At 39.9% G+C, this 19,234-nt stretch overlaps 1 protein-coding gene across 1 annotated transcript in view; it reads right to left on the reverse strand.

Moving 5' to 3' along the window:
- Positions 1–19,234, reverse strand: part of me1 (malic enzyme 1, NADP(+)-dependent, cytosolic) — an 83,639-nt gene that overhangs the window by 37,278 nt on the left and 27,127 nt on the right. The window contains exons 2-3 of the mRNA XM_061675522.1: positions 13,295–13,428; positions 9,113–9,262 (exon numbers count right to left, since the gene is read on the reverse strand). Of these exons, the coding sequence (XP_061531506.1) occupies positions 9,113–9,262; positions 13,295–13,428 (284 nt within the window). The remainder of the gene's footprint in view (positions 1–9,112; positions 9,263–13,294; positions 13,429–19,234) is intronic.

Here is a 19,234-nt window from a genome sequence, read left to right on the forward strand (position 1 = left end):
AGTGACAAAATAGTGCAGAGCAGAACAAAATGGGTACAAAGGCAATTCCAATTGATGCACTCAATGCATCAATGTGAACTGACATACATATCTGACCAGTTGAAATAAAATAGCCAGTTGCAATGGAAAAAGTGAAAAGGTGTAACAAAAGCCCGGGCCAAGGGAAAAGCAGCATATGAGCATAAAAACAAAAAGAAGATATGGCAAAGACAAAATGCAGTAATCCAAATAGTGGGGAAACAATTTTGGATCAGCTGAACCAACACAATTATGTGGTTCCTAATTCCGGAACATGTCCTCAACACAATCATTTCTACACACAAGAGCACTTTGGCAGAATTGGAGATAGAAAAAGCAACTAGAGCAAGTAATTCTGTCGAACACAGACCTCTGATCACTTTGACATGAAATGTGACTGAGGAATTTTCTTTCCGGACAGTTCTCTTTCCTTTCCTTTCACACCCTCCTCTCGGTGTTCAAGCCTCCAAAGACAATGGACTCTTCTCTTCTGCCTCCCACCCTGCTTGGTGTGCCCACACTTTGAGGTTTTTTCACCCCAGCACTCAACACACTGCCCGAATCAGCCTCTTTTTACACAAGTGAGAACCAGTTGAAGCCCCCGCCTCATTCCACTTTAGCCCACTGTAATCAACACTTTTCCACACAGCAGCATATCTTCCCGGTTAAGGAGAGAGGAAACTTGAGGGTGTTTTGGGTCATAATACACACAGTTTACTCCCCAGTCTTATCAGTCGTTCATCACGTCTACTAGAACGCAGTGGCAAAAATCGAAAAAAAGTCACCCTCCATCCTAAAGATGAAGAAAACAGGAACCACAGTGTGAAGTTCTGGAATTTCAAAGATGGACATCAACCATGGATGTCCACGTGAAATACAAAACTTCACGAGTCCAGACGACGGGTGTGGATTTCCAGTTTATCTTCTCAGCCAGCCTTACATAACTCAGCAGGCAAGAAACAGCAGGCAAGGAATCATTCCAGCACAGGAAGGCACTGCTAAAGAAATCAGAGCCACAGGCCTGATGAACCCAGCTGGTTATTAGATGAGTTTTAGCCCAATGCAACCAGGTTTCTCTTTCATTTGTGTTTTTCTAACCAATAAAAATGTCTTTGCCCTGCCAATGACTTTTTGAATGGGGTTCAAATTTATAGCCAAATCAAAGGCAACTGTTATAACTGCAGCTGCACTGTTTGTATTTCCAAAGGATGCATGGTTTTCATGAACCGCACAATATGAGAATAATGATGTTAAGGGAAGGGGGCATGAAAAGAAGGACCAGACATAGTATGGATGCCTATAATTTTTTTGATGGACTATTATCTTTAATGATATTCACAGAACACTTGAATTTCATGCAATTGTAGCAAGCTGCTGCATGATATGTTAAAACAAATGGAGAAAACATTGAAGGGTATTTCATTCTAGATGCGTTATGGCAGACAAGTCATTGTTCACCAACAGCGTCCTGTGATGAAAGGTTTAAAACTATCATTATCATTATCATAGACTGAAATATTTTTTATTATAATAGGGGGGGTGGGGGCAAATACATCAGTTATTTACCACCTGGTGAATGCTAGTTCTGAACAACAGATAAGTATGTTTACTTTTTATCCCAGTGAAGGTCATGATTTTAATTAATTTTAGACAACACCAATATGAATTCCTAACCATAGCCATTCATTTTCGATACTGCTTGTCCACATTAGGGTCACGGGTGAGCTGGAGTTTAGTTCCCCGCTAGTTTCAGGTGGCAGCAGAACTGGTTGCCAGTCAATCGCAGTTAATAACATCCATTTAATGACAAATCGTAGCAAAAAATAAAAGTGCAAATACGATATTAGCGAATCAAACTATATATGGTCACAGTTCTCACTAGACTTGATCCTTGACTGTTGTTGTTTTATATTAATAGTTCATCAGCTTGTATCGCACATCTTGTGCCCGAGCCAATCATATACTGTTCGCACTGGCCCGTGTCTTCTCTGTCAATTAGACTGAATGCTTCATAATAAATAAGTGAGCATTTGTGGCAAATTTTGCATTGCATGCATACGGTACACAGCGCAGAACATGGCACTAGCATGTGGTTTTAAAAGGCAAAGAAAAAAAACAGGCTGGTTCAGGTCAGCAGGAAGAAATAACTGAGACTCCACAAATTCACTAGTTTTGTAACCCCTCCAACATCTGCTTTGGCAACCAAAAATATTCACACAAAAAAACTGACAGCTGAAATAAAGACATCCATCCATCAATCCATTCTCTGTGCCGCTTACCCTCACTGGAGTCACGGGGTGTGCTGGAGCCTATCCCAGCTGACTTTGGGCGAGAAGCGGTGTACATCGTGAATTGGTCGCCAGCCAATCGCAAGGCACGTATACCATTCACACTCACGTTCACAGCTACAGACACACTTACCATGCATATTTTTTGAAAGGGGGAGGAAACCAGAGTACCTGGAGAAAACCCACACGGGCACGGAGAGAAATGCAATTAAAATTTAATTTCAGTTAGGATTTATATAAGCTAAAGTAGCAGTAACTGAGGAGAAAAACAACAGTGAGCCCAAGAACAAAGTTGGTGCTGTTCCATGCAACACTTCATTTAACACTCGAGTTTTTATAGATTGGAGCATGTCTTGGCAGCTTTCGTATTTCAAATGTATAAAGCAATGCACTGACTCTTCACAGATTGATTTAAAAACTTTATCCCGCTTGTTAAAATGTACTGGGGGGAATCACATTCAAATTACCACAACACTTTCCAATTTCCAATTTGTCTGACCTTAGCTGGGCAAAATCGACTGCTACGACGACCCCTTTGGGGTTGTTTTACAGAACCGAGCAAAGCTGAGAGTGATTTAAATGGAGTATGAAATCTATTTCATAACTAGATCAGGAAATCATATTTTCCAGTACAGAATGGGGAAATAATATTGCGTGACGGAAAACCAGTTTTGTTCCAGCGAAAGCTGCGTGGGAAAAGCGGCCGAACACAGCTGACATTGTTGCGAGTTACTTAGTTGGAAATACTTGGCCCATTTCTACCACTACAGCATGACGTTAGCTAGCTAGCTACAGTACGCCTATACCCTAAAAAATTGTCAACCCTGGATGCCACAATTTACACAATTATTGAAATGGTTATGTACTTTCTTATTTGTGGTACCGTAATCCAGGTATGTTGGAATACAAGGCATTGTGGGTATACAAATAACAGCAAGTATGTGCTCAAATATCTGTCACATTGTGTGAGCCACAGGCTGAATGGACTATGTGCACCATGCATGACGAAGCACTTCTGATCTTGCCACTGATCTGCAAATTAGTTTCCAGTTAGCCTGCTCCATTCAACATGAACAGACAAAAAAACTTGAGCGCTGCCAGAACGATTAGTAAATTTATATGATGGGAAGGGATACTTTTATGTTCCACAATATGGTGGGTGGCTCAAATGTGCATTGTGGTGTGCAACTCATTGGATTGAGTCACTGCAGTTGCGTATTATAATTAGCTTTCACTATTTTCCTTGCCCGTCCTCCTTTGCGCATTGGAAACAAAATACAAAGGAGGGGTTTGTTGTTAGTCGGCGCACAAAGGTATGTGGCAGATATTTCAGCTAAGGCCTAATTCATTGTACTGTTCGGGGGAAACCGGTTCGAGACACAAATGCCATACCATTGCTGTTTGACTGGAACAACTACACCAGAAGCGACGTCGCCATGGCGTACATTGGGAGTTTGACCACAAGAGAAAAATACTTACGTAAACAGTGTAAACTACTGTAGGTGTCCATATAATAAATTGTGTCCACTGCATGCTGAGTGAAAGAGCTCAAGTTTTTCCGATTTTTTTTCCACATTTTGAACAGAGCAGGAAGCTAACCGGAAACTAATTTTTCCGATCACTGGCGAGATCAGAAGTGCTTCCAGGTGCTGGCGGACATAATCCATAATGTGTGGCGGTGTGGTTAATAAATGGTTGACAGTCCCTGCAGTTTCTGAGTTATGTGAACCTACACACAGACACAGCACCTGTGAGGAGGTGACACCGTGGCTGAAACAGTCTGCAGAGGCCTGTTAGCTCCCAAGATAGCTAGTGGCTCTGTGGATTATAACCTAGCCACCGGAGCCATAAACTGATTTATTTTTCTGGGTCCAACATGTAGGGATGTGTAGACATAAGATGCTAGACAAAGCTGTATTAGATTGACTGTTGACAGTTGAGTGGGATGTGGTTTCAATGCATTCAGCAGACACGTCCACAGCGTTCGACAGCAGAGACAACGATTTGATTTTTCCCGATTTTGAAGCCGTACTTCACATACTTGGTAAATTCTTATCCATTTCATTTTCCACTTCTCCTCACTAGGGTCCTGGGTGTCCTAGCGCCCATCCCAGCTGACTTTGGGTGAGAGGCGGGTTAGACCCTGAACTGGTCACCAGACATTCGCAGGGCACATATAAAGAAACAATCATTCACACTCACATTCATAACTAGTGGCAATTTAGAGTCTTCAACCAACCTACCATGCATGTTTTTGGAATGTGGGAGGAAACAGGAGTACCGGGAGAAAACCCGTGTAGGCACGGGGGAGAACATGCAAACACAGGAAACCCAGGTGCTCAGAGTTTTTTAAAACAATCCAATTTGCAGGGGTTGATAACAACAGTGTTCTATTAGGTGTGTCAACTTTACATTTATTTTCACTTTACAGGGACTTCAACATTTTACTTCAAAAAGATGCATGTTTTTTTTTCTAAGTCTCATTGTTGCCAAACATATCTGAGAAAAAGCAAGAGAATGGATGGAACACCACTGTAACATCCAAAACCAATACTGCGTATGTTTGGCTTTTGAAGGCCAAATGGAAGAAATTGGATTTTCTCCCAAATGAAGCAAATCCAAAAGTCTTGCTGTGACCTAAACTTCACAGTTCAGTTTCCATAATCGTTTCAAAATGTATGGCACAGGTAGGAATATTTTAATCATGCTTCTTAAGAAGACAGCATAACTTGCAGTTTTCTCCTCCCTAATTCACCAATAACATTCCTTTCAACCCGGTTATATTCTTCCCATGCAGAACGCAATTTGGAGTAATCATTAATCATTGGCCCTCTTCATGACACTTACTAGCTATTATTTTCATGTTGGACAAGGGTCATTTCTGTTTGTCTTGGATGGTAACCAATCCTACTTGCGCCTCACACCTGTACTGTAACACTGTGTGCGGGCTTGAGTGAAATGAGATCACAACACTAAAGCCCATAATCTGCAAGATTGGACGTTTCATCAGTCTGTAGGTGCCACTTCAGAGGTGGCAGCCTCAACTGATTCCTTTCATTAAGTTGGGTGGAAAAAAGACCGACAGTATATTAGTTGCTATAAACTAAACTCACAATATATTAAATAGTAGGCGTGCCTACCCTTGCAATCTTGTAACACAAGACATTTAAAACGTATTGCAGAGGCACTATGAAATTAAGTTTTATTTTCTGTGTGCAGCTAAATGCAACATTACAATTTACTTTAATAGGTGCCATTATGGCTCACTAAAGTGGGGGCACCTTTTGTTTTTTTTTCCCAGTTAGGAGGAATCTCTTACCTTGCTGACAGTTACGGCTGTCACTCCAGCCTTCGTCAAAGCTGTCACTGCTTCCTGGTGGTGGAAGCTTTACTTTGAAGGTTTCCCAACCCAATCAGCTGTTTGTAAGCCATGTCACACCAGGAAGCAGTGACAGCTCTGACAAAGGCTGGAGTGAGAGCCGAAACTGTCAGCAAGGTGAGAAAAAAAAAAATGTCTTAACAGAAAAAAATACAAAATCCACAAAACCTATTTAAAGATGACAAAAAGATGAACATTTTGGACGAATCACAATTTGAAATCACGTTAATATGGTTTCATTTTACCATTGTGTTTAATCACTATCTCCATTGAATGACCGTCTGGAGGGTGACTTTCTTTCCAGCTCATGATGATCAACGGATGTAGCGCTTGCTTCCTCCACTTTAGCCTGGTACCAGAGTTCGAGTAATGACCGAGCAATGATCATCCATCTCCATCCCCAAGATGAAGTGGCTCATGTCACTAACCCAGAGAGCCCCTTGAACAGCCTAACTGACTTCAGATGCGTATATCAGTTTATTGAGCATTCCATGAAAGTTCTTCCCAAGAGTCATGCTCACACAGGATTGATTGAATTGAAGAAAACAATCATGTATCATCAGTGAAGATGGTCAGTTGTCAGCCAATATACGTACATATAATGCTTTCTCAGTAATAATAATAAAAAAGTGACAAAGAAGGATTAATGTGCACCACTCAACACTGTGTTGGCTCTTGAGCCAACAAACGTATAAAAGTTAACATGTGCGCTAAACGTTTGATATGTGAATGTGTGCGTTTCTTCTGTACCCTCTGCGCCGTCAAAAGATCAGTGAATCCACTGTGTTTTCACACTTAATAGCGCTTGACCTTTGCCCTTTTGTAGACTCCATGAAGCAGATTAACTGGTAAAGTCAAGCACGACTAGAAAAGGCTGCAGTTTCTGCACAGAAAGCCTTTATACCTGAGTGCCAGTGATTAGAGACCTAATCTGAGCTGTGATGGTGGTCCAACTTGAAGACACGCATGCATACACACCCACAGTGGGACTGTTGTTTTGGTCATGTGCACGGATGTGCACTTTCACACAGAAGTTGAATACAGCTGATTTCGATTCTCATACACAACTCCGATTTCATGCCAATAGCCCATTTTTATTATTTACGTGTACATTTCAAGAGACATAAAGGCATTGAGGCTGTGTGTTTATATTCAGTGGACAACAACATGCATGCAGAGAAAGCCCATATTGCATATGCAGAGACAACAATAAGTGAACATCCATTGATCCCTCCATTTTCATTGCGGTCCCAAACAGGGGAAAGACCTGTCCACCAAACAGTCCTACATCTACACTACTAGTGTAAAAAAAAAGAAATACTATGCAGCAACTACTACTACCAAAGTGTCAGAAGATTTCAATTTGCAGGCTTGGTTAGCAGAGAGAATCTACCAGAAAACATTTAAGTGTCTTATCAATACTGTAGAAATTCATGGAGGTCTTTATCCACAGTGGTTAAGCTCCACAGAGTGTTTAGAACGACTCCTCCAGCCCGTTAAGTGTGAGAAGGAGTAAAACATGCGAGGAATATTTTTCATATGGTTCTGGGGGAATGTGGAAATCTAGAGCTACTTGGTCACCAAGCTGTGTAAAGAAGAACTTTGCTTTCCATCTATTTTAAAAACATCCCAAATAAACATTTATAATAAAGTGCTGGGAGACACTTAGGGATTTACAGTATTATATTCCATGGTGGTGTTGGCGCCGCAGTGTGGCTAAATGCTAGGGGGAACGCCTCTGTAAACGTTAGGAATTGTTCTTGAATAATTTCAAATTGGGTTCATCACTTCAATATAAGAACCCACAAAAATCTTTCTGTATGCGTTGCAATGAGCACAAAGCAATATGCTTTGTTTCCAAATACAATAGCTAATCACTGACTTGTTAGAATGTGAATGAGTTGTGTGAGGAGGACAGTAGACCAGGGATGATAGTTCTATTGTCCGTATTTTGAAAATGAAAACACAAGGTTACACTTACAACCACCTGAATAAAGTGAAATCCAGAGATGGGGCCCAAGAAAAACAATACAGGCCAGATTCAGTCATTACGATGAAAGCCTCACCAGTTCAAGTTGTACAAGTTAAAATGAGTTTTGCTGTTATACACTGAGACAACAGACAGTCAATTGACAGAGAACACCTTTGAGACATAAAGACATTTGGGAAAAACAGTAATTGAGCAATAAAGGGTTGCTAGTTATCTGGTAATGATGGACGTTCCCTTTCCGGGTCGTCTCAATTGTAATTTGTTTCGTCTTTTGTAAAAGTGTTTCTGCTTTTGTTAATGTGTTTTCTGAAATGTAAAAGTGTATCCTCACTAGGGTCGCGAGCGTGCTGGAGCCTATCCCAGCTATCTTCGGGCGAGAGGCGGGGTATGCCCTGAACTGGTCGCCAGCCAATCGCAGGGCATGTAAAAGTGTTTCACAATTTGTTTTGCACTTCCAGGCCACCATACACCATGAGTCGACAAGGCTGCACCTCTAGCTCTGCTGCATGACATCATAAATAAACAGGATATTGCACACCCATACACCGTGTTTGTTGCAACGACACGTTACATAAAATAGCAAATATGTAAGATTTTCTGCATATAATGGAGCATAATCCCTCACCCCACTCACCCAAAAAATCCCCAGTATGAGCGAATTTGCAAATACCGAACCGCAAATATGCAGAGGTCCACTGTAGTATCATATTCCTTGAGCAAATACATGAGGAACTTGCAAAGAAAGGACAATATCAGCAAAACAGAAACTTTATCTGAAACTGAGCAATAAAAAAAAAAAAAAAGTGAAAGTACGGTTCCTCTTTGCGGTAGTTCTCATAAAACAAAGGACAAGATATTTTCTTTAAGTTGGCACATGATTGTTTGGAGTTAGCGGATATGACCCAGCGTACTACCATCTTTTATTTCTTTTCTGATCACTAGTATTAGACGTGGGTTGTCATTGGTGTGACTCTCAGATTTTAATGTTAAAATTAGATTGTTTAAAAATTAAAATAAATTGATTATACTATTACAAGATGCACTAACAATGAGAACAACATATACAAACACACAAAACTCACATAAAAAGCTCTGCCTCTTGGCTAGGTCGGCATTGGAAATGTGAATGTGTTCTCAATTGCCTTACCTGGTTAAATAAAGGTTGAATTAATAAATACTGTCAATAAAACAAGCATAAACAAATCTGGGTGATAAGATCAAGTCGAAATTCATACAAAATCCCATTTTCCTCCCCCATTCTAGTTAATGCCGAGCGCCTTCTCATGCGGTCGGACTGTTTGCTGGACCTTGGACGTGGGCCACAAACTGTATCAACAAGCTTCAATGCCCCTTGACTCATTTGGTATGATTGTTTTAAGACATTTTCCACATTCACAAGTGGCACGTCTTGTTTGTGGGTGCGTGTGTCTGTGTTACCTTGGTCTTCTAAATATCAGGCCGTATTGTTGGCAAGCGAGGCCAACAGTGGGGGTGTAAATGATGGGCATAAATCTTTCGATGTCTGAAATAAGCACACGGTAGAAGAGCTTCTCGCTGCGATCCTGGAGCCCCATCAAAAACACGTATCTGGGAATGACAAGGATGAACACAGCGGAAAATGGCACATGTTAATATTTAACCTTGGACGACTCATACCTCCTGAAAAGAGGAGGGCCCAACTATTGAAGTTTTATTTAAGTCAGCTGTTACATTCAATGACGTAACAGATATAATCAGCGGAGCTGCAAAGAATTGCTTTGGACAGAATATATGAAAGAAAACGAGTGGGAAAGTAGAGCAAAATAGTGAGAGAGAAAGCAAACAGTGAAAGGAATTAGATGTGCTATACAATAACTACTTGTATCTTAGAAAAAGCTGCACAAGCTCTTTATTGTTTGCATATGACCCAAATTAGGTAGAACATGCCAAACATTTGTATTTCTAATCAGAACAATTTCCATAAGTTCTCAAGCACAAGGTGGCTCTTGTTGAGCAGATGAAAATATTCCACACCCTCTCTGCTATATATTAAGCTGCAGCGGCTGCACAATGCAAGATGGTGACAGCTGATCTTGAGAAATGTTTTCATTTTCTGCAGTATGTAATATATCATATGGGTTGTTTATTACCGTGTTCTATTGTATGCCTTTTCTTTTTCTTTTTTTTTTGTCAAGAATTTATTGTTAAAATCATTTCAGTTGCTAACATTCAATGATATTATGTTGTCCACGGATTTGAACCTAAAATTGTTCGCATTTGTCAGGGTTGCGGAGAGCTGAAGTCTAACCCAGTTGATGCTTTTGGCTTGATACTACCCTGGACTAACCATTTACACTCACATTCACACACCTATGGGACATTTTGACTCCCCAACCAACCCAACTTGCATGTTTTTGGAACATGGGAGGAAAAAGGTACTACCAGCAGAAAAAACACTCGAACGCAGAATATGTAAACTCCACGCACAACGGTCGGAGTTGAGATTCAAACCCGAAGCCTAGACCGAGAAGCAGAAATTGCAACCTGAGAGCAAAACTACAAAATAAAACATAAAATAACCCAGTTGGAACTGAATTTTTTCAATTGTCAAATTGTTAGATTTTGATGAGTGCCTGATTGAGAGCACAACTTGCATTTGATTTAGAAAAGTATTTTTTCTTTGGCTTCATTGCACAGGAAAAAGGGAAGGCTGTGATTGGGTAATGGTATTGTTATTATTAAGTTACTTTTGACGTCTTCAATTTAATGATTCTGTTGCTGTTCGTGTATTTTTAATTAATGGCAGGTGTGTTTAACATTTTTATTTCAATGTTTAGGTTTGGTTACTGTTCGTTTTTACTTATCGCTTTGAGTTCAGCCTCTAAGTTTGTTTTCATGCATGTGTTTGAAATGAGTTAATTGAACCTAAGGCGTGTGGTGATGCGACCCCTACCCTAGACTGCATAGCAGGGTGCAGAAAGGCCTTCCAGACTATGCGTTCTTGTTGTTTGTTTGTTTTTTCATTTTGCCTTTTTCCTACAGAAGGGATTATTGTGCATTTGACTTCCAGGTTGGTCATGACCAACCAATCGAACTACTACTACTAAGGCATTTACGGTAACTAATCCCGAGAGTGATGACTGATTCTCTTCAACAATGGGTCATGAAAAATTACAAGTCATACAATATACACTATACACAGATAGTCCTAATTCTTTTTTTTCCTCAGATCGGAGCTTTATGAGTGCAGTTTTCCGACAAAAATTGATGGAAGATGATGTCAGGGTTATATGAATTTCACACTGACAGTTCAGACTAAGGTCCCTTTGTACAATATCCAAACTGTATTAGTTTAAAGGCCACATGTTAAAGTGGCCCAAATCCAATCTTCAAAACACTGAATGCATTTGTTTTATATTGCTCATACTGCCAAGAAAAGTCAAAGTTGAGCAAAAATCAGACTTGGTTTAAGGATTGCACTGTGGCATATTTTAAAACAGGATGACTAACATTCTATTTTAGCTTTAACTTTATAAAGCAGTATCTTCTCTCGCTTTATCCGGGGCACTTCACAGACAGCCTAGAACTCTATAATCTTTTTTCTTTTTTAATTTTTTATAGCATGAGTGATCAAGTCTCTGGTCTGAACATTTATTGCTATTGTTTTCTAATAAGACTGTTGGGAAGGAGAATGGCCCTTACTGCAGTATTTCAATTGGCAGAGCCTTGGGATATTTGTTACTCCCTCTTGATGGCAGTCACAGTGGTTACTTGAGTCCTGTGGCAACATTTTGGTAAGAGGGACATAAACTTGCAGTGCAGTTTTAATGACTTGTCATAAATAGATCCAAACACATGTTGCGCAATAATTTAACGGTCACCTTTCATATTTTTTTTTAATTAATTTTGATTATCTTTGATGTCCTTTTATCAGGTTTGCATGATAATTTTGGTTGGAAATGCCCAAAATGTCCTTTTTCAATCTATTCTATTTGGCCCGTGACCTGAGCGAGTTCAATGATTGAAAGATTTTCCTCATTATTATGCGACACGTACATGAGCTTTGCTCTGATTGCATCTCTCATCTTCCCCAATTTAAATATGGAAAACAGCTCGACTCTGATATATTGTATATTACAGCCTTTGCACCATAGAAGCTTGGCAGCCAAGCATTCATAGCGATGTCATGTCCTTTGATGCAACATTCCGACTCGCGTCGCTCATTCGCTTCATTTGCACTACATTGATGGAGTATTATGCTCCTCCCACCTCGGTCCTCTTCATCGGGTTGTTGACACGCTCACGTCTGCCGAAGGTGTGCTGTCAGCAGCCACGGCCAGCGTGACAAGTCATCCCGGCTGACGTCTTAGATGTTTTTTTTCATTGTTCTAGTCCCCATTCCAGCCCCTCCACCCTGCGACCATGACAAGTGGCCAACGGTGGCGAGTTATGCTCGTCATCCGCTCCCATTCATTGGAAATTGAAACTGCTGCGATGATCGAATATAAATATAGTTAAGTATTGTTGTAAAACACATATGTATACTTTACAGACTGCATTTTTATGCCTTGGGAGCAAATGAGACTCGCTTGCTTAAAACCTGGAAATGCCGTATTGCCGTTGAGCTGAGGTGCGTGGGTACTTGAATATTAAGTAACAAAACTATGTCACAATATCGGCTATTTAAAATCCACCTGTCTTGCAAGCCTTATGCCATTTCTTGTTTTTCCGCATTAAATTGACAAATTGCATAGCTCTGGAACTTAAACCGTGTCACAGACTCATCTTGACCTAGGTTATGCACAAAAGAATAGAAAAAAAAATTATTCTGATGGAAGTGGACCTTTAATAAAAATAACTGAATATTGATTGAATTGATGAGATGGATGAAGAGTTGTGGGGCAGACTGAAACAGAATAAAGTAACGACAGCAAAATAACGTCCATTAATCTATGAGAGCAAAGCCAGAGGACGGAATGCACTTGGGCCACTGACAGATTTTAAGTGACATCATAAGGGCATTGGAATCAAAATAAAAATCAAATAGCCCTTTTTAGATGTTGATGCTATGGTGTTGCTATGGTGCTAAAGTAAGTGTGGGTGTTGCTATGGTGCTAAAGTAAGTGTACAGTAAGTATCTATTTAAGTGCGTCACAGAAGAAAATCACTCATCTTTGAAAATAGAAATGACTGATGATGGAATGATCGACTAGGAGACGGGCAAATTGACAAGCAGATAATATCAAGCACTTGGGTCATAATTCAAAGCAGTGAACCAGGCTGAAGTTCAGCTCTGGGCCTGGTATGGGAACAAACAACTCCTACTTATGTATGTACACACTGCTTAGGAATGAAGCATGCAAAAATGCAACTGATGTTGAATGTTATGGTTCCAGGGTTTACAAAAATACTCATGGGAGGAAAAGGGAGGATACAGGAAATTTGGGTGAGTGGTAGTTGAGGGGCAAGTCTGTTTAATGAAATATTTGATGTTAAATATGAAACTATCCAGATATAGATTTCCCGCAGAGTCAGTAAAATCTGCTGGGGAATCTTTCAACAATCCAGACACAAGATAAGAAAGCAGTACATCAGTGTGGTGAGCCACTGGGAGGTATTCGGTCTGTGTTTGCATCTCACCTATCCAACTCATCTTTCTTCATTTCATAGTTCTTAAGTACTCGGAGCAGCTGGACGTCCTGAGTAATGAAGCAAGGAGGTAGCAGGCCGTGGATCCCCAGCTGGAGACGTTCCTCCATGGAGAATGCCATGCCCTATAAACACACACAATAAAGCTCATTATTAACCAGCATCTTGATGCAGGCAAGGACATGTAGATTGGCAAAGACTAATTTGGGTTCAATGCGGTATTCAAGGAATACATATTTGCAACTGTGAATACTGTAGTCTTGAACTAAGACTTAACACGTAGGACGTTTGCCCTTTGACTCTTTGTCATGAGGTAACACACAGACACTTGGAACAAAAAGTTTCTGGGTTTATTTGACAGAATTTCTTTATGTCTTTGTGTAGCCTTTAATGTACATTATTTTGTCAAAAACATTTCTTCTCAAGCCAATAGTGATAAACCAAGTGAGTCACATAAAGTTGAAACAAGACAAACAAGGGACAGACAGTAGCAAAAAGACACACTTGCTTACACACGTGTCTCTAGTCCATGCGTTCTGGGCTGCCCAGAAACCAAGGACACCCAGGAACCAAACAATGAGTGTCTTTGTTGGCCACAAATACTGACTCAGCACTCACGGATGAGACACGGTGGTTGGTGATGCATTGGGCGTTGATCGTGCATCATACCTCCCAGTAGCACGAAGGTCTTTCCCCAGGAATCACAAGGAAGACAGCTCAGTCAGCCCCCCAAAGCCACAGAACCCCAAGACCACCAAAACCCATCTAAGTATTGCCTCCCTACCAGCAATACCAGTGCAGCACACAGGCACACCCCAAGGCCAAACAAATGGTGGGCCCCAGAAGCGCACACCCTTCACCACTCAATCGCCATCTGGGCACCACTAATCCCATTGGTGAGTTTATAGCAACCTTACAAAAAGGTTCTTGGTCACGCATTGGCTACTGCCGTCACTCAGTGTGGCCTGGCAGTGTGTTGGAGGCATGCGAGTCAAGTCTTACTTATAATGATCCTATTTGGAATGTCAAACCTTCTAACCTTTATACAGTACCATCTTTCCTTAACTTTTGTAGAAAAGGTCATCAGGTCAATGCGAGATGGAAATTTGCTTCCATTCGAGCAAAGGAAAAGCACCACTGTTTGAAATTAATTCAAATCCAATTTTCCCAACAGAAGTTCTCACGGGACGGCGAGTATTGCTGACGTCAATCTATAGCATGAAACTACCATTTTCTTACAAGTAAGATGGACGATAAAAACTGCTCCTTTGATCCATGCGTGCTTGTTATATTAATTGCATTTAGGTTGTCGGCAAGTGTGAGAATCAGTTAAGAGGCTAAACCTTCGTTAATGTGGCAATTCATTGTCTCGAGTAGTGTTTCTTAAATGTGAAGTTGGCATTTTATGTCATTGAAAATGTGTGACTTATTATGAAGGTCAAAATACGACAACACCGGAATGTTGAGCAAATGAAGTTGTGCATCAAGCAAGAAGGGGAAATAATTCCACCTAAAAAGCAACAATTTGAGCGGTTCATAAAATGCATGAATGAAATTTGCCGTTGTGTTATTCACTGTTGTAGTTTGCACTTCAGTGCCACTGTAGTCTACTTTCGTTACTGGATGCAGTCCAGACTACAACATCAGTGCCTATGACACAGTATGTTAAATGTTTTTATCCTTAATAAATCCATAAATGACCTGCTACCCTGTAAAACCTCAGCATGTTAGATCCTGTTGCAAACTAGAGGGCACACTGTAAACAACTCTTTGGACCAAATCCAGCCTTCATAATTACAACCCCAATTCCAATGAAGTTGGGACATTGTGTTCAACATAAAAATAAACAGAATACAATGATTTGCAAATCATGGTCAACCTATAATTAATTGAATACACTACAAAGACAAGATATTTAATGTTCAAACTGATAAATTTAATTGTTTTTAGCAAATGCGAACAACACATGGCTGCAACACGTTCCAAAAAAAAGGCTGAGAGAGGTGGCAAAAAAGACTGAGACAGTTGAGGAATGCTCATCAAAAACCTGTTTGGAACATCCCACAGGTGAACAGGCCAATTGGGAACAGGTGGGTGCCATGATTGGGTATAAAAGGAGCTTCGCTGAATTGCTCAGTCATTCATGAGCAAAGATGGGGTGAGGTTCACCTCTTTGTGAACAAGTGCGTGAGAAAACAGTCAAACAGTTTAAGGACAATGTTCCTCAACATACAATTGCAAGGAATTTAGGTATTTCATCATCTAAGGTCCTTAATATCATCAAAAGGTTCAGAGAATCTGGAGAAATCACTGCATGTAAGCGGCAAGGCCGATAACCAACATTGAAAGTCCGTGACCTTCAATCCCTCAGGCGGCACTGCATCAAAAACCGACATCAATGTATAAAGGATATCACCACATGGGCTCAGGAACACTTCAGAAAACCAGTATCAGTAAATACAGATCGGCGCTACATCCGTAAGTGCAACTTGAAACTCTACTATGCAAAGCAAAACCATTTATCAACAACACCCAGAAACGCCGCCGGCTTCTATGGGCTCGAGGTCATCTAAGATGGACTGATGCAAAGTGGAAAAGTGTTCTGTGGTCCGACGAGTCCATATTTCAAATTCTTTTTGGAAATTGTGTACGTCGTGTCCTCCGGGCCAAAGAGGAAAAGAACCATCCGGAGTGTTATGGATGCAAAGTTCAAAAGCCAGCATCTGTGATGGTATGGGTGTGTGTTAGCGCTGATGGCATGGGTAACTTACACATCTGTGAAGGCACCATTAATGCTGAAAGGTACATACAGGTTTTGGAGAAACATATGCTGCCATCCAAACAACGTCTTTTTCATGGACGCCCCTGCTTATTTCAGCAAGACAATGCCAAACCACATTCTGCACGTGTTACAACAGGGTGGCTTCATAGTAAAAGAGTGCGGGTACTAGAGCATTCCTCAACTTTCTCAGTCTTTTTCCCCACGTGTCCCAGCTTTTTTGGAATGTGTGGCAGCCATAAAATTATAAGTTAATGATTATTTGCTAAAAACAATAAGGTTTATCAGTTTGAACATTAAATATCTTGTTTTTGTAGTGTATTCAATTAAATGTATGTTGAACATGATTTGCAAATCATTGTATTCTGTTTTGATTTATGTTTAACACAAAGTCCCAACTTCATTGGAATTGGGGTTGTAAAACTGATCCAAGCCACAGGCGCTTTATAAATTGTATTGACTGAACTGATGATTTGAAATGCAAAACAATTCCTTGTAGTAATGAACTAAAAAGAAGTAAAAAGAAAGCAATTGGCTAAATTCCGTCATGACATACACATCCTTTGAACTGAATAAACAGTGGTTTGAAAAAATAGCAGCTGGCAGGTGTCTGTCATTGCATCATTAATTAACAGTATATTTTTCTACCATGACTGCAGCAAGGGATTTAAGACATAAGTATACTGAACATACATGATTCCCTAATCACAAAGTTCACAGTTTCATAGTCCAATATGTACTTGAGGAGACCTCAAACAGACAGATGCAGTGCTGAGTTACAACTTAACAATAGCTTTTATCATAAAAGGGTTTGTGTTTTTCACAGAGCCAGATGTTTGAATCAGACTTCATTCATTTGGAACAGCAGCTGGCGCACAATGCACTATTGCTGGGCTTCCCGTTGCCTCTGAGCATGGTGAGCAAGGATTATGTGGGAATATTTTATAGGGAAATAACAAACAAAAAGCATAGACAAAAAAATAAATAGACCTTTCAGTTCCCGAATTCAGTTTCAAATTTGCATTTTATAGTGTGTATTGCTACATGTATAATGAAAAATGGTAGCCAATAATAAAAATGTTCTTGCTCGGTGGAGGCTGTTTTACTAACAGAATGTGTCAATCACGTCATTCCCTGTCAACTATCGTCCAGGGGGGAAAAGATAGTGAATGAAAACAAATTATTGCAGCCAGTAATTGTGCATGAAAACACCCATGAACTCAAAGCATACTATGCCTCATTTGGAATAATTTCCATCAAAGACATTCAATTACCACAAATGGACTGGTTGAGGGGGAGATAGGTGTGATACCACGGGCAAAGGGTTCATGGGAAGCTTAGAGATGCACGGCTCTCAAAGATTAATGTGGTGGAGGCATGGTAACCATTGATGCCAATTTCTGTTTTGAGTTGAATATTGGCTTTGCAATGGTTCATTCCTCAGCAAGTAAAAATGTGATCCAATCATTTTAATTTACTGGACTCTCGGGCAACATATTGGCTTTTGAGAAAAGAGGAAGTGTATTCTAAATGTAGGCCACCCTGTGTTTGGGGGTGTTTTCTTGCAACAGGACATTGGACATGTATAAATGTGATAGCACCTCAACTAAATGATAAAAGATGCTGTAAATAAACAGATTTGGCTGTGATGAAACTATGGGTGTAGCGCAGGGTGGTACTGACCTGCACATTTGACATGGTACTGTGTGTTTCTTGAGTTTCTCATGTTTGTTTGTAATATTGTCCACGGTAAAATGAATTTCACCCTGGAGGGGACCAGTTTCTCTCGTGCTCATTAAATATCGTCTTAAGAATCATGATTTTTCTTTATCATGGCATGAGTTTCAGGTGAGCCAGTGTGAGATAATCTTAGGATGATCTTTATTGGTTATATTTGACATGAAAATATCTGATCTTATTTGTGGATGGAAATGGCAATCATGATCCAATTTTATCCACAGCTGCAATAGTCAGAGTTATCTTTTAAAATATCTTATGAGTGACTATCACTGTTAAAGGTTCCATTTGTTTCTACTGTTTATGCAGAACATAGGTCAAAATGAGTCTGTGACATGGTTTAAGTTTGACATTTATGCAGTTTGTCAATTGAATGCAATGTCAATAAATGGCATAAGGCTTACAAAATTGATGGATTAGAAATACTAACAGTGTGACATAGTTTTCTCAATTAACATTCAAGTGCTTGCCCACTTCATGGGTGGTCCCCACCCACTCAACTCAGCCGAACGGCAACACGATGTTTCCAAGTTTTAAGGGAGCAATTCTCAGCCGCTACCAAGCCACAAACATAGAGTCTATAAGTCGACCACTTCAGGGTGTACCCTGCCTCTTGAACGAACATTCAAAAATACTAAATGTTTGCATTGAGTTATGAAAAGCTAAAATCCACACTATTTTGATATTACTTAATTAACCCATGATTTCTCGAAAAAAAAAGAAAACAAGATGAAATCAATTTCACCACATTTCAATAAATTAGAAACGTTAAAAAACAATTAGCACACATGGGAACTAAATGGTTAACGACCCACGCGTAACTGGGCAACCAGCTCAACGGTAGCGCTCACACAAACAACAATTTAACTGCTACTTTTATTTATTAAATGAGAAAACATTACACAGTTGTGCTCATATGTTTGATTACCAGGGCAGAATTTGTAGGATGCGTACAATTCTTTATTATGCTCTGATATTATATCAGTGGCATAAAAAAAATAATAATAATTAAAAAAAAAACATCAACGATGTTATCGTTTATCGTGTTAAGTTTTTGGGGAAAATATTTTGTTGTAAAAAATTTGCTATCGTGGTAGGCATAAAGACATAATATATTTAGAGAGCCCAAGAGCAATGGATAACAGAAAAATATTGTACAAACAGTTGTAGTGTCTACGGGTTAAATAAAAATGTAATTAATTTAGGAGAAAAGAATGAACTTTAAGTGACGCCTGCGTTACTTCCGGTTTAGCGTAATTTTAAATTACAGCGTTATAAATTAAGCTATTTTCTTGTAAAAGGGGCACCACGTCACTTTTTATATGGATAAAATTTAGGGAAAAGTGACGAGAAACCTTTTTATCAGTCTTGTAATCTGAAGGTTGCTACACTTTCTCAAATTTTGAGAAGAGTTC

Source organism: Phycodurus eques, chromosome 4, assembly GCF_024500275.1.
Source record: "Phycodurus eques isolate BA_2022a chromosome 4, UOR_Pequ_1.1, whole genome shotgun sequence".
Lineage (NCBI taxonomy): Eukaryota > Metazoa > Chordata > Actinopteri > Syngnathiformes > Syngnathidae > Phycodurus > Phycodurus eques.